Here is a 25,929-nt window from a genome sequence, read left to right on the forward strand (position 1 = left end):
CCTTCCTGCCCAGTGTTATTAGTACAGTGTCTGTGCTTTTTATTAGCACTGATCACTGTATTAGTGTCATTGGGGATGTCAGTGGCAGATGGTCAGTTCCCCCCCACCCCAGAATGCCCGCCGCAGTCCCACTATAAGCCACTGATCCCCGCCATTACTAGTATTAAAAAAAAAAAAAAAAAGAGGAAGAAGAAATTCCATTATATATACCACCATTTGTAGATGCTATAACTTTCACGTAAACCAATTAATTTACACATATTGGGATTTCTTTTAGCGGAGCCATGGAGCAGAATACATTTTGGCCTAAATTTCTGCCAAAATTTGTTTTTATTTTTTTCACTGGATATGTTTAATAGCAAAAAGTCAAAAATATTTTTTTTTTTTCTAAATTGGCAGTCTATTTTTGTTTATAGCACAAAAAAATAAAAAACCGCACAAGTGATCAAATACCATGGAGAAAAACTCATTTTGTGGGGAAAGAACATAAATTTCATTTTGGTGCAGCGTTGCATGACCACAAAATTAGCAGCTAAAGTAACGCAGCGCAGTATCGCAAAAAATGGCCTGGTCAGGAAGGGGGGTAAATCCTCTGAAAGGCAAGTTGTTAATAGGGACACCCCACAACTGAGAACTTGCTGGGCTTGCAGTTGCAGCATGATCACGCAATGTAAAGAATAAAACAAATCATGCATCCAGGAGGAGGCAGTCTTGAATGCTTGTCAGTTGCCACTCCTCTACTATTCTCTGAAAAGTGATACACTGTGGATTGCAGGAAACAGTATCGCAAATGTGAAAGAAGCCTAGCAACTGAAGAATCCATTTAAAATTTTTATTAGTTCATATTCTGAAGTAAAGTCTCCATCGCCTTTTAGGGGCTCCAGCAGTCCCCCTTGAACAGGGCTTCAATTCTGTATGTTGGAGCGAGTGGACACAAAACAGATGAGTATTCTAGTGATACAACTGCTGGTTACACAACAAAACCTCTGACAGAAGTATTTAAAGTACACCTGTCATGACAGACGCATGAGGGCTGTCGTCGTTGCTCTCCTGATAAAAAAAAAAGTTAGTTGCCTGGCTTTAATACCTTTGAGTGAAATAAGCATGCAATAAAAGAATTTCAGAATTCCTCAACTTCATACTTAAAGTTCTTCAAATTTATTTAGGTTTGGGGCAGCCAGGAACCGAATACTCTGAAGAGGAGAGATCAGCAATGATAGCCAACATCATTCTGCTGTGACAGTGTACTTCACCCACCTTACTACCATATTTCATATGTTGGTAAACTATGGGTAGTTGGACATATATTTAAAACCACTTGACCTCTGAAGGTTTTACCCTCTTCATGATCAGGCCATTGTTTTACTATTCAACACTGCGCTACTTTAACTGGCTATTTCGCGGTTATGCAACTCTGAAATTTTTTTTCTACATTTCATTTGCATACAAACAGAGATTTCTTTTGGTAGTATTTGATTACCACTGGGTTTTCTTTTATTTTTTTGCTGTATAAACAAAAAAAGACCAAACATTTTCTTAAAAAAACAAAAAGATATTTTCTACTTTCTGTTATAAAACATAACCAATAAAATCAAGTTTCTTCAAAAATTTAAGCCAAAATGTATTCTGCTACATGTCTTTAGTGAAAAAAATAATCCCAAGAAGTGTATATTAATTGGTTTGTGTGAAAGTTATAGTGTCTACAAGCTCTGGTATATATATTTGAAATCGATCAATCCTGATGTACTTACTCTCATTTCTTGAGGCCCTTAACCTCCCTAGCGGTTTTCCAGAGTCTGGCTCGGGGTTAAATCTAGCTGTCAAAAGGGGTAACCCCGAACCAGACTCGGGCTCACAGCAAACTAAGTACTTGGTGCCGATCTGTGTCCCGGGTCCTGCGCTGCCAGCAGCCATCCCCTCCATCCATCCCCAGTCTCCTTCCCTGCTTCCCTGCTATCTCACTCTGATCAGTGTGATCAGCGGGAGTCTGCCGTGCTGTGCCGTCGGGGGGGCGGGGCTTGCGGGAAGTGGGAGTTATAAAAATAGATCAGTGTCAAAATAAAGTGTTACTCTAGTGCATACATTGTAACTTTACCTCAAATATTTTCATAGTGCAGTTTTTCAGTTTCTGTGACTAAAAACGGTTTTGCGCTCATGGCTTCCAAAAAGCACCTCGCTAGCGCCAAAGCGGTTTATGATGAGCTAGCGAACAGCGACAGTGGGGAGCTACTTGAATTGAGTGATAGCGACTCATGTGGCGATTTGTCTTCACACACCGAAAGTGAAGACAGTGGCGAATCTGAGACTGACGTGAGTGATCTGACTGATGAGGTTATTGAAATTATCGTGACGGAGACAAATAGGTACGCAGCGCAACAACTAGCTGCTCCACACAGCCGGTTTTCACGAAGCAGAAAGTGGGAACCTGTCACCAAAGAGGACATTTGGCTGTTTCTCTGTCTAATTATTCTGCAAGGAGTGGTGGGGAAACCGCTGCAGAAGTGGTACTGGACCACCAACAAAATGCTCTCCACACCGTTCTTTGGCACCGTCATGTCAGAGTACAGCTTTTCCCTCATTATGAAATTTTTGCACTTCGCAAATAATCAGGATTTTGATGAATCGACTCATCCGGCTCCCAAGATAAAAAAAATAAGGGAAGTCTCCCAAATAATTGTAAGAAATTTCCAGCAGAGCTATATGCCAGAGAGAGACATCAGCATAGACGAAAGTCTACTGGCCTACAAAGGAAGGCTCAGCTGGATACAGTATATCGTGTCCAAGAGAGCCCGATTTGGCGTCAAATCCTACCTGCTGTGCTAATCCTCTATCGGCTACATCTGGAACACAGTTATATACACTGGCAAAGGCACAAAATTTGATCCCAAGTACAGCAACTACGGAATGGCAACATCATCCATCCTGTCACTGACTGAGCCTCTGCGAAAACAAGGCTACTGTGTAACGAAGGACATTTTTTACACCTCTCCAGAACTTTATGAGGTTCTTCTGCAGCACAAAAAAATGAATGGCTCAATTCACACTGCAATTTACACCGCATTCCTGTTCAAATTGCATGCGATTATTTGAAGTGCAATCTGAGCCCATTAATTTTGTATGGGCTGAAATCGCACTGCTAAGGTATCAGCGAGTACTTGAGTACAAGTATTGGTATTTCCACTTGGCAAAAAAAAAAAAAAAAAACGGTATCGGTGCAACCCTACTTTTAACCCTTTTACATACACACACCCTCTAAATGTGGGAGTTGTTCATCTTATCTTCATCCCATCCTGACCAGTATATTAACATCTTCACATCACCGCCCCCTCCTCCTGATTATGATATGTACAGTATGTGTTAACCCTTTCAATATAATTTAACAAAAAAAGTGGCAAACACCTCCTTGGGGTGTTTACATTCTGAAATAGATTTCATTTTGTGGGTTTTCACACTACCCTGACATTTTTATTTGACATGTGTTATAAAAACAAAAGTAAAGGAAACAGGGTATTTTTAAAATTAATTTGGGTGCACTATTACAGGACTGAGTGATTGTCTACTCTATCACAGCACTGAAAAAATGGCCTTGTAATGAAGGGGTATACAGGCTGGTACTAACCTGGTAAATGGTGTATTTAGCTGCTTGCCTATCTTTCTGCTTTAAATATAAGGCCAAAGAATCCTTTTATATATCACTCTAATACCTAACACCACCTTGTCTACAAGAACACCGATGTGAGATATTTCACACCATGGGAAGGATTAACTACAAATTTGCAAATCCAAGTCAGCAGATGTGAGGTCTGTGATATCACAGTTTCGATGGTGGGTCTATAAATGTCCTTTGAATTATGATGTAATCTGGGCACAGGCACTGCTACAACTAACCAAGATTTTGCATATGAGTTAGGGTTCATGTACACTGCAGCTGATAAACTCACATTTAGGAGCTGTTCAACATTTTTTTCAGCAGCCCCTGAACTCACCCTAATGTTTTCCTATGTGTCCATGTACACGTCTTCGTTTACAGGCGTTTGAGTTTACAGTCGTTTTTTTTTTTTTTAAAGCACAAAACTTGCATTCAGCAGTCGATTTTATCAGCGGTTCAAACGCAAAACGCTTGTAAACGCGGCAAATTGTGTTATAAGCATTTGCAAATTTTTTTTAGCTCTTCCAGTTCCCGATGCTGTTCATCATGAAAAATGCATACAAACGGTTTTCAAGGTACTTAAATGGACAAAAACACTGAACACAGGATGTTCCTACCAAGCTTTTCACACATTGTAATGACCAATTCGCACCTCAGACCTCTCCCACCCTTGGAAACAAAAGATATGTTAACCTCTTCACGCCAGCAGCACACAAATGCGCTGCCTCCCGGCGTCTGGGCTTAGACGCCGAGCAGGCTGCACATTTGCATGCAATTAACAAAAAACATATGTGCTGAGAGCGCACACCCTGCGCGCTCCCAGCACACATGTCCGGTACTCACGGAAAGGTCCCGGTCTGATCTTTCGATCGGGACCTTTCCCGATCATGTGACCACCGTGATGACGCGTCACGGTGGTCACATGATCCCTAAACCCCGCCCGTCCCGTCTCTCGAAGACCCCCACCTCATGAAGACCCCCTGCCAGGTGGCTTTAATGACTCACTCCACCAGACACCTTTCCCACCCTTGGAAACAAAATAAACGTTAATGAGCAACTCACACCTAAACCAATCTCAACATATACTGTTGTCTCTGCTTCTACTGTCTGTATTTCTCTGAAACAGTCTGAAATAGTTAATAATTGTACATTCTGGGCATTTGGGAGGTTCTCCTGTGCTTATCTTTAAAAAACGCTTCTAAACGCAGACACGCATAAATGCGTTATGAAAACACAGCTAAAAAGACATTTTTTAACCTGCATTTTCCAGCAGTCAGTTTCCATCATTCAGAAGTGTCCCATTTACATGCGGCCTTAGTATACATTTGTCAGTCACATAGTCAAAGTCAGCTCACAAATCTGTGAATGTTGCTGGTTTATTTTCAGGGGAAAGTTGCCAATGATGGAAAGGCGGTCTTGCACTCAGCTGCTGGCATTTAAAAACTGGCCACATTATTGTGTTATGACTTTTCTGAAGTGCTGTGCACAGGCCGATTTCCTGTCAGCCACATCAGGAGACGGGGACGGCAGCGTCTGCACTGCTCTCTGTAATTACGGTTTTGTATACGGTAAATAGGCCTCCACTTACCATTCTCTAGGGGCCCATTCACACCATAAAACAGTGGCCTGTCAGAGCAGAAGAAAACAGATCCTGTACAATTTTGTGCAGTGCAGAGAAACACATAGAACCTATATATTTGTGTACTGCGGTGTACAAGAACATTGGTGTGCAGCATCGCACTGTAGATGTGAATTGGGCTGCACTGAACTTTACACTGCAATGCACCACAACACACATCTACAGAGAATAAGTGGAAGGAAAGCAGATTGTTTTATGTGGTATCAGGCTACATTCACACAGGTGTTAACTACACTGTGAATCCCAGCAGCAAGAAGCTACCGATTCCTGCAGCTAGGATTCACGACTGTGTGCAGATAGCTGTGGCTACTGAACCCACACAGGGCAATGACAGGCTGTCGACAGCCGCAGCTGTTCATGACTGTGACACAACCAGAGATTAATTGTGTTCATCATGGCTGGATGCAATTTGTAAGCATCCAGCCACAATCACTGCAGGTAATTGCTGGCTGTCACCAACAGCCTGTCATTGAGCTATATAGGCTTGGTGTCCACAGTTATCCACGCACAGGTGTCAATCCCAGCTGCAGGAATCAGTATATTCTTGCTGCTAGGATTCTCAATGTGGCTAAACACCCATTCAAATGTAGCTTAAAGGCATTCTGGATAAAGCAGTGCAGTAATCTATAGCGACCAATCAGCATCCATCTTTCATTGCACTGACTGGTCTGTGCTGGAAACGGATTAGGTGTTATGAGCTGTTATGTGCCCCAGCACTTTACCTTCCCTTATTACGCCACAAAATTTAGTTCACAAACATTGTTTTTAGCTCACAATTAACACATGAAACCAAATTCATAATCCTGGAGCCCAACTACATGTGTGAGGCTGGTTGTATGATGTAAACGTACCCTCTGGGGTGCAGGTGGCACTGTAGCAGGCTGAATGAATTCCTGGTAATCCGTGACATTGCCATAATCTGCTGTACTTCCTTTAAGTGGTAGTGGAGGAGGGATATCCATTGGTTCAGCAGTCGGGACACCATTTTGTTCCACACCTAGAAAAAACAATTGATTACATGGAAAATGGTATGACACTGTGTGCTGCAATATACACATTACACACAAACAATGAACACAGTCACAGCTTTTTGTTACATAAAATTTGTATTACCATTCTTCACAGAGATCTATACTTGTGTTGGATGTCCCAGACATATTCCACAGACTTCCCACACAATCGTTCTCTTTTCTAATTGTAGTCCCATCATATGTAACATTCTATTCGAGATCACCACAACTCTGGGTGAAAATGGCTGTACTTTCCCAACAGTCATATTTTGATCATATAAACCCCTCTGGGTATACTATTATTATTACCACCCTTATACAGCACCCAATGTAATGCTCTACTTTGTAAACATAAAAGCACCGTGCTTTCCAACACATAAGACAGGGCTCCAGAAATGTGGTAACTTCATCTGTGCATATCACATACCTATTTCACTATAGGGCACAGCACAGATCACATCACATGCCATGCAGAAAACCCTGTTCAGTGAAGCCTCACCCTCTCCAGATACATACACCACATACACAGGGGCAGGTGTAGCTCTGACAATCTTGCTGAAGGAAGGTAGTAATGACACCTTACCTATGTGCTCCATAGTCATCGCAGTACAGGAGAAATATACAGTAAGTAAATAACATCTTGCTTTCACAGTCTATTGAAGAGAATAGGGGTGTGACAAGGATGATGGTAGTGCTGGGAAGGACTGGTGGACCCATGAGTGCTTGGAGTTGTCAATGGACACAGACAGAGGCATGCTTTATATGAGGGGTACCAGTAAAGCTTCTCTGAACAGATGAATTTTCAGGAACACTTAACAGCAGAATTCATTGCTGGATAGAACTTTCCAAGAGGTTGGAAGGTTATAGTTGTAATGAGGGACTGTACAAAAGCAACACACACAGCAAACCGATTGAATTCCCTAAAATATGTTCCAGCATCCAATTCCTTACATATGATCCCATGTTTTACTATTGTACTGTCATGTCACAAAAATTAACACGTATGAGACGCATATCTCTCTCCCTCTCTAATGTATGAATTAAAGAGAGACAGAGAGAAATGCACCTGATCTGGTCAAATGCACTGGAAGATCCATTCTGTTTCAGTAACATAATGCAAACAGCAATGATGAATCAAAGTGCAGTAACCCATATCAACCAATCAGAAATTAGGACAGTAAAAGAGAAATTGTGAATAGTTGCTACAGGATACATCTCTTTGCTCTTATCCAAACGATCAATCATAATAATAAAATAACCAAATATAAAAATCTGACAGAAGGAACTAAAAGATGTGTTGAGTTATAGAGAAGACATGAAAGATAGGTGGGATGTAATAACTTACCTAGCGATGGAGTAAATGTGAGCCTGGCTCTGGGGGTGACAGGTGGTGGTTGCTGTGTTGAAGGCTGGCTTGGGGATACAGAGAAGCGCCTGTCACCAGTAACAGTATTCAGAACTTGACTCCTTGGTCTCTGAGGCCTTAGTGGGCTTATCTAGAACAGAAAGACATAATGGGATCAATAGATTTGGAAGGGCCTGATTAATTACATGAAGGCTCCATTCACATTTGTGCAATTATGGAGTGCAACTCTGACGCAACTTTGGATGGATGTGACTTGTCCCTCTGCAAAGTCAGACCCACTGCTGTGCCACAGTTGCATGTAAAACATTCAGGTACGACTTTCATGCAGCTTTTGAGGGTTAACATTGAAGTTTATGGCCCTCAAGTTGCATGAAAGTCGAAACAAAGTAGTGTATGAACAACTATGAAGTCGCTGAGACTTTAAGTCACATGAATGGTTATCATTGGAAAACATAGGTATGAATTGTCATGCAACTTTGATGTCCAAAGTCACATGACAAGTTACACAAATCTGAATGTGGTGTAAAGGATAAGTTCTCCTTTAGGAAAATGTTACATATTCCATCCGTTTTTTTTAGCATGCAGCAGGTAACATGTTCTCCCTCCTGCAGCCACTCCCTGATCCCCGGTCTGCTGATCATGAGTGCAATGCTTTTCAGGCTCTTACAAAAAAAGAAAAAAAAAATAGTAAATGCACATTTTACTTGCAAAAAAATGTGCATTTATTATATTTTTTAAAAGAGGGGAACTTATCCGTTAATAGATGAAAATGACAACAGATTTGCACTTGATACAACACTTGACCTCCCATCTCCTCCCCACCTATCACCTCGTGACTGGCGCTCTTGCCATTTCAAGCTTTGTCTTTACAAACACTGTAGACTTACAACTGTATTCTTTCAGTTAAGTTTTTACTAACTATTATTGCTTTGAGAGTGTTGAAATCCTGGGCATTTCTCCCTGTGCTCTGCCTATTGTGTTAAGCTGGTCATATATGGATCGAAATTCATCCAGTTCAGCAGACACAGCCACATTTCGATCCATGTATGGGGTAGTTGGTTGTACACAAGTCGATCTATCAATCAACTTATGTACAAACAGCCTGTTGGGTTTTTCCCAAACGATCAGTGCTGCAGGCTTAACCAGCAACACTGAACATTGTATTCTGTTGGCAGGGAGCTCAGTAGGAGTGATTCCCCCATCCAACGAGTGTGGATGGGGGAATTGGTTTATTTTTTTTTCATTCAACCTGCTGGTTGAACAAAAAAAAAAAAAGAATTCATGTATGGCCTGCTATATACAAAAATGACATGCAGCAAGTAAACTGCCCAAACAATGGACAATTCTGTTGTCAGTTTGGGCTTCATCAGCTGTGATTTGGGCATCACTGTGATTCGCTGCGATTTGGATATCACTGCTGACAAATTCAAGTCTTCCAAATAGGCTTGCACATTCTGAGTCGGGATATACAGGCGTACCTCGGTTTACGAATGTAATGCTTCTCCTGGACGTTTCGCATTGCGAAAAATTTGTAAACCGAAATGTGGTTTCCCACAGGAATGCATTGAAAACCAATTAATCCGTTCCGGAGGTCAGAAAAAAGTAAAAAAAAAAAAAAAAAATTTTATCTGTTCAAAACTCTTTATAAAGTGCACTTTAAATGCATATATACTGTACAGGGACATGATTAAAAGTTAATTCATAAATGCACTGAAAACCAATTAATCCATTCCGGAGGTCAGAAAAAACTCTTTATAAAGTGCACTTTAAAGGCAAGGGGCTGGCGCTATAAACCCCCCAGGCGCAATGCATCCTGGGGAAACTTACTTCGTAATGCGAAAAAAATTTGTAAACTGAGGCATTATTTTCAATGGATTTTCATTCGTAAAACCGAAAATTACGTCAATGGAGGTACGCCTGTACATAATTAAGCATCAAATGTTATTAATCCTTACACACAGTGCTGTGTCCAGTAGGCTAACCATGCCTGCTTAGATTTCCCTCATTCAGGCTGAAAAATATAAATCAACCATGCTAAACAGCATGGCTAAAGGAATCTTCATTGCTGGATGATATATTCAGGTAACTGCAGCACCACTGGCTGCCTGAACATCTGAAGAGTGATTGTATCCTATCAGATGCAGTCACTGCTCGGCTGACAATTTTCCACCTGGCTCAGATCATTTTAAATGGAGTTTTGCTCAATCTAGTGGTGCTGACAGGTCCACCTACAGCTCAAATTTTGGCAGATTCAGCAGGAATCGGCCAAAATGTGAGCTGTGTATGCAGACCTTCAGATCTAACCAATATGCAGTTGTGTATTAACTGCTCCATAACAAAGAGAACGCGTGACTTGACTTACAGTCTCTGAAAGTATAACAGCCTCAGACTGCTGGGGTGGAATGTCAGTTGCTTTAAACTCTTTATCGAATATCTCTTGGTGCTTGCTGTTCCTCTTCTCCTTCTTTTTCTCTTTTTTCTCCTTATCAAGATCATCTCTGTCCAATTTATCTTGGGAGCGAGAATGCATCTTCTTTGGCAAGAGAGGTTCAAGCACAAAACTGCAAACAGAATGTTGGAAAGAATCAATTAGATGCTGATTCAGTTTACACGGCCGGAGGATTCTGGGCTGCGTTAATCTCCACGGTGTCATGTTTGCTTTAGAGATGGCGAGCTCTGCTTTATCTTTTCATACATTTATGTGGCTTCACACACGAACTAATACACTTATGTATGCACACTTATCTTAACTATCACAATAGGAAAAGCTATTGGCTGCAGTACAGCAAGCATGCTGGCTTAGTCGCAGATACCGAGCTAAGTAATGACCAAACATTACAGCTCGGCCTACAATGTCAATTACACAAGAGTTTTCTCTTGGCTTTTATTTCATTTATGTATTACATCCATTTATATAAGGCCAACATACTCTGCAGCTCTTAGCAGAGAACATTAAATTACATCAGTCCTTGTGCAAATGGAGTTTACATCCCAACATCCTCAGCACAACATACACAGTCCACAGATTTGTTCCTTTTAAACTAAATTCTAATGCTACATTGCGACAGCAATCATATAGGGTCAAAATCATAAATCTTCTTTGTATTAACATTTTGTTGAAACATATGCCTTATGTATAGAGTGACAGCCACATGATTTACTGGTTGACATTTTGAATTAAAGCTCCACTCCAGGTTGGTCCTTACCTTGTGAAGCCAGCTATACTCACCTAAGTAGCCCGTCCGGGTGGCGGACTACTAATCCAGTGCTGCAAAGGCCACCTGAGACCAGTCTTCTTAGTCCTGAGAGGACCCTGCTGCTGTCCATCCAATAGGAAATGTCTAACTCATGCAGGCAATGACAGTCTCCTGCAGGAATAACCATGCAGGAGGTAAACAGAAGAGGGGAAGGTTTGAGCTGGAGTGTCATGTGAATGTGACTAAAGGTAAGCACAAAGGACTTATAAAGTGTTATTAAAGTCCTGTAGCCTGCCCCCCCTCTATAGGTAAGGTACACCAACAGCCATTAATGTGATTTTTTTTCTTTTAAATGTTCTACTTTGGTCACATGACTGCATTTCCTATTTACCTTGCAGCATGTCCCGGGAGAGGGCAAAGCTAAGCCACATGGAGTTACATGTCCTGTGACATAGCTTTAGCTATCACACTCCCTCCCTTGCCATACCTTTCAGAACAGAGTGCGCTATTAGTCAAGCATCACTTCCGCTTTCTGGCCTCCTGATGTCATGGCACATGCTCAAAATTGGGAGCCAGCTGCAAAACCCTGGCAGAGACAGCAGTGCTCCTGATGGTGTCAGAGAAGATTCTGCTGCAGGTCTGCGTTTTCAGTGGCAGAACTCTACAAAACACCATGGCATGGGGGGTGGGAGTGACTTTCCTCCTTATTCTACATCATCGCCAGGAAGTAGCAGAGTGATCTGCGACACTGGTTCCTGGATCACAAGGCAGGCTGAACACAACGACAAATTCTTTGGTAGGCAAAACAGTAAAGATAATAAGAAAAAAAATTGTAAAAAAAGTATGGATATTTACCCATTTGCCCAGATTTTCACTCAAAGCAAGAGAAAAAAAATCATCAATATACAATACAAGTTTATGTACAACACAAGTATATGTAAACTTAATCACTAAAATAAGCCTTACAATGTGAATATAGTTTCACATGACAATTTCAGTAGGCTTACATCTGCAGTTTTAATATAGAATACATAAAATAATGATCCTGCCATGAAGGTTGTCGTCCTGTGTTGCCACCTGAGCCTTCAATATAGACTACAAGTGGCCATTTAAACAGGCAGGCACTATTATCACCATCATAAAACACGCATGACGAATGCTATACACCTGACGCCTGAGTGGAAGTGAATAGGAAGTGACTGCAAAGAAGCTGCGGGAAATCAGCAGCACTGATATGTAAAAATAGATGAAAAAAAAGGGTTGAGATAAATGTCTAGTTCCCACTTACTACCAGTAAATTGTGACCAGCATCTGCTGAACTTCTACTGTTAATAAACATACCTTTTTGAGGTTTTTGTGACACCTCTAGACTCCTTAGGCATTACCCCCCCCCCCTTACCCTGCTATGCCTCTCTCCTCTTCCTCCCTTTTCTATTTCCACTCTCCCCAGTTTTGTTTTTTTTAAAGATGCTTCGTTTGTGCCCTTCTGCCGAAACATAAGACATATCAGAAATTCTGTACCACTGAATACTCTGAGTATGGAAATGATTCTTTATGTAAGGTATACTTGCATGCATGTCTAATCAAAGCATAACTCATCTGTAGTTTGCATATATTATAACTCCTTGTCATGCTTTTACTTGATTATTTTCACTCAGTTTTGTTACTACTCAAAAACTGGAAAAAAAAAATCAATGAATAAAATAAATGTTTTTTTTTTAATGACATTATTTACATTACTTTAATGTGCTTAATGTAGAAAAATGATTTTTTTTGCACACTCAAATATAACTCAGTAATTTAAACAGCCTGCATTGATAACTCATTGTTGACAGCAGTACAAAGAAATGTTTTAGCCTGCTGACATATGCAGGTGTGAACAGGCCCCAAAACTGAACGTGTTTGTAATTTTAAAACACGTCTTTATTTAAAATGCTCTAATGAGCCTGTGGATTTGTACACCTTTCCTAATGAAGGTGATGGGAACACGACTCCTTAGAGCTTTCACTGTTACCGAACAAAGGAGCCGTGGCTGATTTACAGTTACTCTACCATCATGCAGCTACATAATAGCTCTGCGTTCCGCAAGGCGTTTATTTTAAAATAAAGAAGCCTCTTTTGGCTCATTTGAAGTAATGGAAGGGATACAGCCAGGGTTGCACGCATAGAAAACATGAGTATTTTGAAGCCATTTGGTAAGACGCCATTGTCAATTCTGAAACCTCTTCTGCTGAGTTCACTGAAATTGACGAGAACCGGGAGAGTTGCCAAGCAGACGAAATCCAATATTAGGAATTCCGAGAGGCAAACTAAACATTTGAGATATGCAAAGGGGTAGGGAAAAAATCCGCCTTTTAACTTAAATGAACTGTATCATGGTTGGGTCACAGCTCGGCGTGTGATTGTGCCTGCAGAGCTGCAAGAAACAGATGGGGTAAATATTTGACCTCCTGAAATGTCAATAGGCATCTGTGAGTCTACAAAGGCACTGCAGTCAAAGAATAAGCAATCCTTTTCAAGCTGCTCTAAAATCCTTTTTTCTGTTTTGTTTTTGTTTGTTTAGTAATCAGGGAACTACAGTAACGCAAAAAAGGAAAAATCAGCCACACAGAACAAAGCAGAGCAAAAATCATCAAAAAATTATATATTAGTACTTAATAAAGAACGGAAGTCCTTCAGGGGTGGGGCTAGTCCTTGTGTCCATCACTGTCCACAAAGCAACATGCCTGCTTCTCAGTGCCATGAGAACCTCTCATTTTATTTATTGTTTATTACAAGGCTTTATATATGATATATAAGATATATTTTAGTGCTGACAACGCTTTACATATTGTACATTTACATCTGTCCCTGTCCTCAAAGAGCTTACAATCTAAGAGACCTATCTCACATGCATACACACATACTAGTGAACACTACACCATCAGGTTGCTATGGGAATCCTACTTTAAATACCAAGGGTGGGTTATGCAACATAGTAACATAGTTAGTCTGGTTGAAAAAAGACAAAAGTCCATCCAGTTTAACCATTAAAAAAAAAAAAAAAATTATAATCCTATACCCACAGTTGATCCAGAGGAAGGCAAAAAAAAAATACAGCAAAGCATGATCCAATTTGCTCCTGCAGGGAAAAAATTCCTTCCGGGTCCCTCGAGAGGCGATCAGATATTCCCTGGATCAACTTTATTTATAAATGTTAGTATCCAGTTATATTCTGTGTATCCAAGAAAGAATCCAGGACTTTTTTTTAAAGCAATCCACTGAGCTGGCCAGAACCAACTCTTGAGGGAGTCTATTCTACATTTTCACAGCTCTCACTGTGAAGAAACCTTTACGTGTTTGTAGATTACATTTCTTTTCCTCCAGATGTAAAGAGTGCCCCCTTGTCCTCTGTGATGCCCTCAGGGTGAATAACTCTACACCGAGTTCACTATATGAACCACTGATGTGTTTATACATGGAGATCATATCCCCCCTTATGTATTATACATGGAGATCATATCCCCCCTTATGTATTATACATGGTGATCATATCCCCCCTTATGTATTATACATGGTGATCATATCCCCCCTTATGTATTATACATGGTGATCATATCCCCCCTTAATCTCCTCTTCTCAAGAGATAATAAATTCAGTTCCTCTAATCTTTCCTCATAGCTGAGCTCCTCCATGCCTCTTATCAGTTTGATTGCCCTTCCCTGTACTTTCTCCAGTTCCCCAATGTTCTTTTTGTGAATTGGTGCCCAAAACTGAACTGCATATTCCAGATGAGGTGTTACTAATGATTTGTACCGGGGTAACATGATATCTCTCTCTCTGGAGTCTATACCTCTTTTAATGCAAGAGAGGATTTTGCTCACTTTAGAAACCGCAGCTTGGCATTGCATGCCATTATTAAGCTTGTGATCTACCAGAACTCCCAGATCCTTCCCCACCATTGATTCCCCCAGTTGTACCCCCCTAGTATGTATGATGCATGCATATTCTTAGCCCCCAAGTGCATAACCTTACATTTATCAACATTAAACCTCATTTCCCACATAGTTGCCCAATTAAACAGTGCATTGAGGTCGGCTTGTAAATTGGAGACATCCTGTAAGGACGTTATTCCACTGCACAGCTTGGTGTCATCTGCAAAGACTGAAATGGTATTTTTAATCCCAGACCCAATATCGTTTATAAATATATTAAAAAGTAAGACTCCCAACACTGAACCTTGCGATATACCACTAACAAGCCTAGACTATTCAGAGTATGAATCATTAACCACTACTCTTTAAATATGATCTTTTAGCCAGTTTTCTATCCATTTACATACAGATTTTTCCAAGCCTGTAGACTTTACCTTACACATTAGCCGTGTGTGGGGAACTGTGTCAAATTCTTTCGCAAAATCCAAGTATACCACGTGCACCACCACCCCTCTGTCCAAGGTTTTGCTCACCTCCTCATAAAAAGAAAAGAGATTTGTATGACAACTTCTGTCTTTCATGAATCCATGCTGTCTGTTAACATATTTTTTTCCAGCAAGAACGCATCTTTGTGGTCTTTTATTAAACTCTCCAGTATCTTCCCAACTATAGAAGTTAAACTAACAGGTCTATAATTACTTAGTAAAGATTTTGACCCCTTTTTAAATATTGGCACCACATTGGCCTTACGCCGATCCAGTGGTACTATGCCAGTCATTAAGATTCCCTAAAAATTAGAAACAATGGCTTTGAAATGACAGAGCTCAATAAAGGACCCGTGGGTGTATGCCATCCGGTCCAGGTGCTTTATTCACCTTTATACTGTCTAAATATTTTTGGATCATATCAATTGTGAGCCAATGGGGATCATCTGGAGCTGTGTCAATACCATGCCCATTATGGACAAGAGCTCCCCCATGCTCCTTTGTATACACAGAGCTGAAGAAGGTATTTAATACATTTGCCTACTCTTCGTCCCCAGTCACCCACACCCACCAGATTATTTTGTAAAGGGCCTACATGCTCGGACCGGACCTTTTTACTATTAATATATTTGAAGAACAAGAGTCCCAGCCTCCTCTAATTGGGGGGGGGATCAGTAGATGATAGGAAGTGAGCATTATATTAATTAATTTAAAGGCATATGTTTTTAAAATAACAAACATGTCATACTTACCTGCTCTCTGTAGTGGTTTTGCACAGAGCAGCCCAATCCTCCTCTTCTCGGGTCCCCTGCTGGTGCTCCTGGCCCCTCCCTCCTGTCTAGTGCCCCTACAGCAAGCAGCTTGCTATGGGGACTTCCAAGCCAATGCTCTGTTTGTCCATCGAGACACAGAGCCCAGCTTGGCCCTGCCCCCCATTCTCTCCTCATTGGCTCGCTGGCTGTGACTGACAGTAGCGGAAGCCAATGGCTCCCACTGCTGTCTCAGCCAATGAAGAAAGAAGGAGCGCTGCTGTTGTGCACATTGCTGGATTGGGATCGGGCTCAAGTAAGTATTGGGGGGCACTGCTGCACACAGAAGGTTTTTTACCTTCATGTATAGAATGCATGAAGGTAAATAACCTTGAGCCTTTACAACCACTTTAAACATTGGGAGAGGTGTAAGAAAAAAATAGCTTTCCATTCAATCCTAGTTCTTACAAAAGTCCTCAATTATTTGTTCATTATTTATCATTATGTATTTATTTCTAGTATAATAACCCAAATCTGTCTTTATGATGAGTTTGCATTGAAAGTTGAAATCAGGCTTACGGTGGGAGTGCCTGCATTATAAGCAGACTGTAGCACATAATGTACATTTTTATGGGGCACAAGAAGGAGAGAAGCCCAGGGTGGCCATCACCAGGAAGGCAACATTCTCTAAAGAGAAGGATGGAGCCAGAGCTGTAGCACAGAGACTGCAGAACTGTTAGCTGCAAAAAGTGGCATTATCATGCTCACGATAGGCCAGATATATGTGTGTGTGTGTGTGTCTGTGTGTGTGTTTCAACTTTGTATTTAGCTGTTTTGTTGGAGATGCTGTTTAAACAAACTCCAGCAGATTCAGTATTGTATGTGGTTTGCATGCATGGAGGATGAACACATTCCATGATTGGAGTATTGTAAGTGGCTGATTCCAGAATGCAGAGGATCAGCAAGGACTTGGCAGCCAGTCACTGGCCATATGTATGATGTATGTCAGCTGGACTGAGTCATTGCAGTATCACTGCACCATACTTAAAGGAGAATAAACAAAACAGAATGGCTTATATGTATTGAAACCATATGCTTTCTAGTAATCCCAGAGGATGTGTGCAATAAAAACGAGGGATCAGATGGTGATTGTGCTGTGACAATAACTGAAAACAAGCATGGCTGGGTATGAAAAGGTTGTTTGTAGGTTGTTTTCATCATGAAAACAAAATATGCTCACCAAAAATGTCAATTTAAAACAGCTAAATGATTGTGTGTATGTATTATTATATAGATTTACTCTATATGTGCATACACACAGTAAATATATACATATTTGTTATTAGATATCCATTTTTTTTGTTTCAGAATATCTGTAAGGTTGTTATTGCTGTCTGTGTCTCGGCTGTGTACATTCACCCCTTCTATTTGTCCTGGTGAGCCCTGGCATTGGGACTAAGGGCTTGCTCATACTAGCTTGATTTGTAAAACACGGCATTTTGCCTTGCAGGCTAGTGACTGTGTGAGTCAGTTTGGTGTCAGTTCAGTTATGTCTCAGTAGAGCAGCAAATGCATTGTGCTTCGGTGACCTCCAGTGCGCTGCACTGCACATCACACCAATGTTTTCTATGTGCCCTTTTAGTGACTAGCATTGATCCAGTGTGGAAAGGCGCCATTTACCACACCTAATGTAAACAAGCTGTAAAAAGTGACAAAAAATATAACATTTTTAGATATCACCAGAACAGGAATAAAAAGGAAAATCTTCCTGCTGTGTCAACTGAACAGAAAGTAAAAGGAAATCATTTTAACGAGACACCAAAAAAATGAAAAAATAAATAGTTTTGACTTTATACTTTACATTTTTGGAAATGAGGAAGAATAGGGACCAGACCAAGTAAATTCCTGAAGTTACTCCTTGCTTCTCAGATCACTTGGACTGTGGAATGCTGTACAAGGTATGTGGTGCCTTGTGGTAGGTGTATGCTTCCCATCTCCAACATTAATCTTGTTTTTCTGTATAATTTATACAAATGAGAGCAGCTTTTTTGCACATTACATATGCAGGGTGCCGCATAAAGACTTTGGTGGAGATTTACTAAAACTGGAGAGTGCAAAACCTGGTGCAGCTCTGCAGAAAAACCAGTCAGGTTCCAGGTTTTATTGTGAAAACCTAACTGAACAAGCTGAAGTTAGGAGCTGATTGGCTACCATGCACAGTGGCACCAGATTCTGAGTGCACATGTTTTAGTAAATCTCCTCTTTTGCCTCAACGTACACATAGTGCAAATTTATAGTTCTGCTCCGACCTGACTATAAGCAATACACTGTGCTTATCCCAGCAGTCTTAAACCAAGGATGCTATCGCATTTTCTTATACACAGGTTAGCATTATAGGAAGCATTTACTCATCTGCACAAATTTACATTAGTGAACATATCGAAGGACAATTAAAAGTGTCACATTATCACCACCAGGTAAATGTTACAATAACTCCTGAGGATGCATCATTCCTGAGATCATTTTCCTTAACCACTTCAAGTTTACACCCGTCCTATCCAGGCCAATTTTCAGCTTTCAGCGCTGTCACACTTTGAATTACAATTGCGCGGTCATGCAACACTGTACCCATATGAATTTTTTAGCATTTTTTTGAGTCAGATAAAACTTTATTTTGGTGGTATTTATTCACCACTGGGATTTAGATTTTTTTTTTTGCTGTATAAATGAAAATGTCCAAAAATTAAAAAAAAAACATTTCTTATACAATTTTGCAAATAATCTTTCTTTATAAATCTTGGCCAAAATTTATTCAGTTCTTTTTAGTAAAAAAAAAATAACCCAAATTAGTTTATAACCAAAAATTATAATTTTTAAAACATTTTTATATTATTTGTTTTTTTTCTTTACATACTGTCACCCTAGCAGTACAGTGTCACCATAGTGACACTGTACTACTTGTGCGGGGTTATGAAGATTTTTTTTTTTTACACCCATAAAGGCTGTAAAAGCAATAATTTCTCCTTCTCTCTGGCTGCATTCTTGCAGCCATTGAGAAATACTGTGTGATCTGTGATTGGTCACAGCTTGTCACATGGTACAAGGCGGTTGTGAATAGCCTTGTACCATGTGACCTCTGTGATTATTCACAGATTTCACACGTAGTAAGCAATGATGTCAGAAGTGACATCTTGCTTACTACTCTTCATATGATCACTGGTTGGCCAATCAGTGATTACATGATCGAGACCTCACACAGAGGTCCCGTACAACGATCGGTGTTCCACTGTGTCCGGAGGACACAGCAGGCAGTGGATCGCAGGCAGGCCGTTTATAAATGGCCACCCGCCCCTGAACTGCTCCAGTCCGGCCGTTTATATACATGGGCAGGACACGAAGTGGTTAAAAGGACCACTCAAGTCTAATGAAGTAAAATATAGTCAACAGCATCTCAGCTTAGAAGATCACTAAATACCACCAAATACATCATTAATGGAGAAAACATATATGTAGTTTTAGGGACTTGACAGCCAGCCTCCTCCACTACATTATGCTCAAATACAGAATCACCTGATGTGCTGCTTCTTTTTTCTTTCCTATCCAAGATTCACTATATATGACATGGGAATGGGGGACACACGGGTCCTAATTCTTTGAATTCTCTACATACTGTGTTTTTGGCTGTTAGAAGCAGGAACGCTTGTAAACAATACATTTTTTTTCTTTTACTCAGAAAAGGTTATTGTTTTTCCTAAATTGCATAAAATATGTGATGTGGTCTGTTGGGATGCAAAATAGTGTTTTGGAGGTATTTTTGTAAAATTATCATTTTGAAATACATTACAATACATAGTTCTTTAAAAGAAAAAAAAGTGCTCAAATTCTAAAGAAGAATGATATTATATTATGCTCCTATATAATAAGCCAACAGTATAAGGCTACATACCCATCAGAACCCGGTCTTGAAGGCGTACTGTCTGATGACACGGAGGAGATGGACACAACTGATAAAGGTCTGGATGATGATGGCATAGTGAAAGATCTAACCATAGATCTGGGTCTGTTCCCCCTCCTCTCATCATTGCTAGATAACTGAAAAAAAACAAAACAAGACAAATTAATGAGCCAATCTGCGTTCCTTAATTGAATCAAAGTGCGTGTCTACTGATAACATGGCTCCTATTAAACTGATATTAAACCCTCAGTTTTTTAAGCAAATTCGGCAGCTGATTTAATCATTTACTGAGTATGCACCTTCTTTATCTTTTAATCCTTGTCTATGTTCCAGTTTATTCTGGTGTCATGACTGCTGCCCAGTTTTCTTGTGGCTCCTTTCTCTTGCAGCATCCTATGGAGACACCTATGCATACAGGGAGAAGAGGAATGTCTCCCTACACTGTGTGCATCAATAGCCATAGCCTAGGATGGCAAGGCACCCCCCTGCTCTTCCCTCCTCCAAGCTAACAGACTAAATCCAGACGGCACATTACATTATTCACTCTTTCCTGTGAAGACCAGAAGTTTGGGGAAGCAGCACTGAGAGAGCAGGAGCCAGCAGCTTTGAACGCTGTAAACTGCAAGAGCTAGGTTGAGAAGTTTAAACAAAAAGTCTACTGGGGGGGGGGGGGTTATTTTATTGTGCTAAATATGTTAATATTAAAAACTCTGAGGTCTTAATACTACTTAAAGAATATAAGAAGTTCTGTGATAGGACAAGGGGGCAGGAACGTCATAATCTCCTCTTGCAAGCAACAGTTTTTAGGAAGAAAGCAGCAGCCATGAGTAGCGAATACATCATTAGAGGTTTGGTTTTGGTACTTGGCTAAAGCCACAGTTATGTTTTTGTCTGGAGTTAAGCTATGAAGTAAAATATATCCAATTGCAAACTGTGTGAAATGTAGGCACCTACAGATGACTTATGTACCTTTATCAGCCTGAGCACCTAGGAAGAAACTCGGGAGTGCTCTGTCATTGAAATACTCTATTGTGCATCACTGCTGGTTATCTTTCACATTTAAGGACCAATAGTGATTTGCAGAAAGACTTCAATTATATACATTTATCAGCCAGAACATTATAACCACCCACCTAATATTGAGTAGGTTCCCTTTTTGCCGCCAAAACAGCCCTGATCTACTGAGGCATGAATGCCACTAGACTTCTGAAGATAAGCCGTGGTATCTAGAACTAAGCCGTCTGTGGCAGATCCTCTAAGTCCCGTAAGTTGCGAGGTGGGGCCTTCATAGTTCAGTCTTGTTCTTTTAGCACATCCCACAGATGCTCAATTGGATTGAGATCTGGAGAATTTGGAGGCCAAGTCAACACCTCAAACTCATCGTTGTGTTCCTCAAACCATTCTTGAACCATTTTTGCAGAGTTGTGCATTATCCTGCTAAAGGAGCCACTGTCATCAGGAAATACAGTTTCCATGAGGGGGTGTTCTTGGTCAGAGACAATATTTAGGTAGATGGTACATGTCACGCAACATCCACAAGATGAATGGCAGGACCAAGGTTTCCCTGCAGGACATTGCCCGAATCCTCACACTGCCTCGACTGGTTTGCCATCTTCCCATACTGCACCCTAGTAAGCCACACACAAACACACACTTTCACACACTGTAAAGGAAAACGTGATTCATCAGACCAGGCCACCTTCTTGCATTGCTCTGTGGTCCAGTGCTGATGCTCGTGTGCTCATTGCAAGTGCTTCTGGCTGTGGACACGAATCAGCATGGGTACCCTGACCGGTCTGCGGCTACACAGCCCTATATGCAACAAACTGCAATGCCCGTTTTTTTCTGCTTTCAACACATTAACTTCAGGGACAACACTTGCTGCCTAATATATCTCACTGACCTTCGGATGCCACTGTAATGAGATAACCAAGGCTGTTCACTCTACCTGTCAGTGGTCATAATGTTATGACTAATTGGTGTATATAAAGGTAAATACAAGATGTTTTTTATTTAGTAGAGAAGGGATGGCTGGAACCCTTGCTCAATCTCCCCTCCTGGGATTCTGGATAGCAGTAAAAACTGACCAGTGGTTCTAATCTTTCTACATTCTATGAAATAAATAATATTGACTGAATGTACACTTTCATTGTATAACGTAATCTCACTCGAGTGACATCACACACTTCCATTACAAATTTTTCTAGGGGTGTGATTTTTTTCACAAGATAGTTTACAGATGGTAATGTCAAAAGTTTGAACATGACCACAAGCAGCTAACAAGAAGAAAAATACAATACAATAACCTGTTTCAGAATATGATCTCAACAAGCTGTCTGTATTGTGACGCTCTGATACAAAATGAGATCTATTCAGCTGTTGAACTGTGCATGATTTCATACTGTCAACTCCTGATTAATTGATACAGCGCAAGCCGCAAGCAACAGTAACACTCCATCATCCTGGCAGGCCTTTGTGAAGCCAGGATTAGAAAAACATTATTAAGATAACATCAGACATGTGTAGGTAAGATGCTGGTGTTCTATCAATGTTTAAAATGAGAGCGGCTAGGATAACGTCCAGAATCAACACTTCAAAGCCTAATTGGTGGTTGGAGAACACCCCACGGAATGTCATTTCCAAAAAGAACTACGGGGCAGTGAGGACATAGGATGTGGTTTGAAGTAGAAGTAAAAGCAAACATGTAAAAACATAGAGGTTACCCAGGAATCAGATTATGTATGAATAGTACTGAACACAAAACTCAAAGTACCTCTGAAACCTTTAGCAGTGGTCACATGATCATTTCCTTTTGCTGCGCAAATTACACAGAAAAGGCCAAGTGTGGGCTTGAAGGAGCAGCATGTGTTACTATCAATGATGTCTCTGCTGGTTCCTAGACTTTTGAGTCCTAGCAACCCTCTTGTTGTTCTTCCCCCACTTCAGTAGATGCAGAGTGATGGCTGAAAAATGTCCTCGGCCTAAAAACGTACAGGTATAGTAGGCATCAATATGGCTGTTTGCAATTCCACAACCAGGATAGCATTGAAAGATAGTGGGTGAGCACTGTCACCCTAGAATAGGAAGCCCTAGGGTTACAACACTGACATGCTTCCATCCTTAATATGAAACCATGATTTATATTTTGCTAGTGGTGGATTCTGACTTTTGTGCTCTCACTTCCTCACCCTATTTTTCTGTAGAACATCATATTCCTTTCAAGCACACCCTTCCCCTCTTCAATACATGAATCCGCAGATGTTCTCAGCTGTCCCCAGTAGGAACCTCTCAGAGCCAACCGAGGAGGAGATGGCTGCACTAGAGAAAAGCTTTCAGGCAGTTTGTCATCCCCTCAGCTGACTTTATTATTGAGAATTCTTACCTTTCTGTGCCCACATACTGATCAGGAGCTTGGGGAGTGGAGGACTGAAGGGTAGTGTCTACACAGCCTCCAGCAGCAGCACATTCCTTCATGGCCCCTACCAGCATCACATTACATCTTCCTGCAGCCACCTCACACCCCTTCCCTTCCCAAATCACAGCACATTTCTCCAATGCCATGTCAGCCCACAGTTGCAGCACATCCCTCCACCCTCACCTCAGTTCCCCCAAATGCAGCACACTCCTCCATCACCATCGCAGCACATCCCTCCACTGCAACCTTACCCCCTCCAATTACAGGGTATTCCACCACCTCACAAATCCCCCCCCCCCCCCACCATCACCACTCATCAAAGTTCATATCCCACCACTGCTGGCTTACTGCTCCAATTGCACAACATCCATGCATCATTAACTCATCCCCCAATTTCACCTCAACCCCTCCCCCCAAATGCAGTGTGCTCCTCCACTGCCGCCTTTCCCCCACCAAAAGCCAGCGCAACCCTTTCACCTTCACCTTGCCCCCCATCCCTCCATTGCCACCTCACCCCGTCATTTGCAGTACACCCCTCTGCACCACCTCACACCTGAAGCACAGCACCCCCTTCCACCTGCCTCACCCCTCTATCACATAATGGATCCCCACACATTGTATATATTATTATTAACTTACATAACCAATCTTGTCTCCAAATATCACCCAAACCGTACTCTCCACTCCTCGCACGACATCCTGCTCTCTAGCTCCCTTGTCTGCTCCTCCCATGCTTGTCTCCAGGACTTCTTCAGAGCTTCCCCCATCCTCTGGAACTCTCTACCCCAATTTATCAGACTATCGCCTACTCTGCTCACTTTTAGGCGATCTCTGAAAATCTCTTCAGGGAAGCCTATCCTGCCCTCAGCTAATAATGGGATCTTCTACTCCTCCTACCAGTCCATCCCCCACAGTTACTACTTTTTGTACCACTAGCCCCTCCCTCTTAGATTGTAAGCTCCAAGGAGCAGGGCCCTCCTAACCCTCTTGTATTGAACTGTATTGTTGCTGTATTGTCTGCCGTTATATTGTAAAGCGCTGAGCAAACTGTTGGTGCAATATAAATCCTGTATAATAATAATAATAATATATGTGTCCTACTATGTAGATAAAAAAAGTCCTGAGTGGAGGTTTCCGTTAAACAACCAGTGTGCTGAGTTGACAACACTTTGAAATAATTACTAGGAACAAATGCTGAAGGGAGCGAATGTTAGGCAGCCATTCTTATAACAATGAGGGCATAAACACTAAGTGCTGTCTATCAACAAACACTACATTAAAAAAACACTCACGTGAAAAGATTATTAAAACAATCATACTTGTCATTACAGGACAGGCGATAGGACAAACAGTGACAGTAACAGGGACACAATTTTAAAAGCAAGGAAATCAGGGACAGTTGGCTGAACGATATATCTGTATAGCGGTCACGATTAACAAGAGAAAATCAGCTGTGCTCATTAAAACTCCCATCTGTGACTGCAGACACCAACCCAAATATTGGAGCTTGGCAAGGTGAAGCCGCCACAGCTCTTGGCTGCAGATGGCTCAGCATATACTGCCTTGTATCATCACTAAAAATAAAACAACACCTCCATAAATATACACTACCGAGAGAAGACAGATGAGCCGAGCATGGTGTTAATAGGCCATTACTGGACCTTAAATTTCATTATGAATGCATCCAGCCTGCCCTCTTGTCAATCTAAATAGGCTCCTCCATTAGTGCTAATAACTAGAAGAAATAAAGCGCCAGCACTCTATTTACGTCTTTCAGGAGACAGAAGGGGGAAAAAGCAGAATCATAGAAAACATTTTCATTTTAGGGAAGCAATCAATCATATGATATTTGGCCTTTAGCAAATCAGAATGCTTCCTGGTGCTAAACTCTCCACTGTAAAACAGAACTGAAGTCCCCACCAAAAAGCTGCTAGCAAGTAGGGATTTCTATACACACTTTAAAATCCTATTCTTTGTGTTCACTGAAGGACACAGCTCTTCTTTCAGATCATTACCTAATGGGTATAGTGCCACCTGCATAAGAGAGACACTAGGAACAACAAAAAACAAAACAAAAGACAGACTAAGCATGAACCCTATTGGTAGCCTCAACCCTCCAGAATTTGGAGCAAACTAAACAACACAGCAGTGCAAATAAACTAAATATTTAAATACAAATAGAGAAAAAGCCCAAAGGGCAGATGCTGTGTCCTGCAATTAACGCAGAGAAAATAATTTTACAATGAATATTAAGAAAAAAAAATCATGTTCTTTTCCGTCGTTAGTTGGAGGATATAGCTGTACTTTTAGATAATCAACAACTGGGATGCCCCAAAGCAGTGATAAACATGGTGGGCAAACCAGACTAACCATCTTAAAAGAAAACAATACATGTCCAGTCAAACTGCTGCTTGCAAAACTTTATGCCTGAAAAGGCATCGGCTGATGTAGTCACATCTACCTTGGCATTAACTGGTGACCAAGTGGCCACCTTAGAAACCTGAGGTATTGGCAGAAAGCCCAGGATGCACTTATAGCTCTAGAATAATT

General features: G+C 41.1%; 1 protein-coding gene across 2 annotated transcripts in view; it reads right to left on the reverse strand.

The window, feature by feature from the left end:
- Positions 1–25,929, reverse strand: part of DOCK1 (dedicator of cytokinesis 1) — a 536,657-nt gene that overhangs the window by 13,116 nt on the left and 497,612 nt on the right. For both annotated transcript variants that reach the window (XM_089669568.1, XM_089669578.1), the window contains exons 48-51: positions 19,956–20,101; positions 10,027–10,225; positions 7,644–7,794; positions 6,140–6,285 (exon numbers count right to left, since the gene is read on the reverse strand). In XM_089669568.1, coding sequence (XP_089525694.1) covers positions 6,140–6,285; positions 7,644–7,794; positions 10,027–10,225; positions 19,956–20,101 — 642 coding nt within the window. The remainder of the gene's footprint in view (positions 1–6,139; positions 6,286–7,643; positions 7,795–10,026; positions 10,226–19,955; positions 20,102–25,929) is intronic.

The sequence above is a fragment of the Staurois parvus genome, unplaced genomic scaffold, assembly GCF_062004578.1.
Source record: "Staurois parvus isolate SC_StPar_1 unplaced genomic scaffold, SC_StPar_1.0 ptg000009l, whole genome shotgun sequence".
In the NCBI taxonomy this organism is placed as follows: domain Eukaryota; kingdom Metazoa; phylum Chordata; class Amphibia; order Anura; family Ranidae; genus Staurois; species Staurois parvus.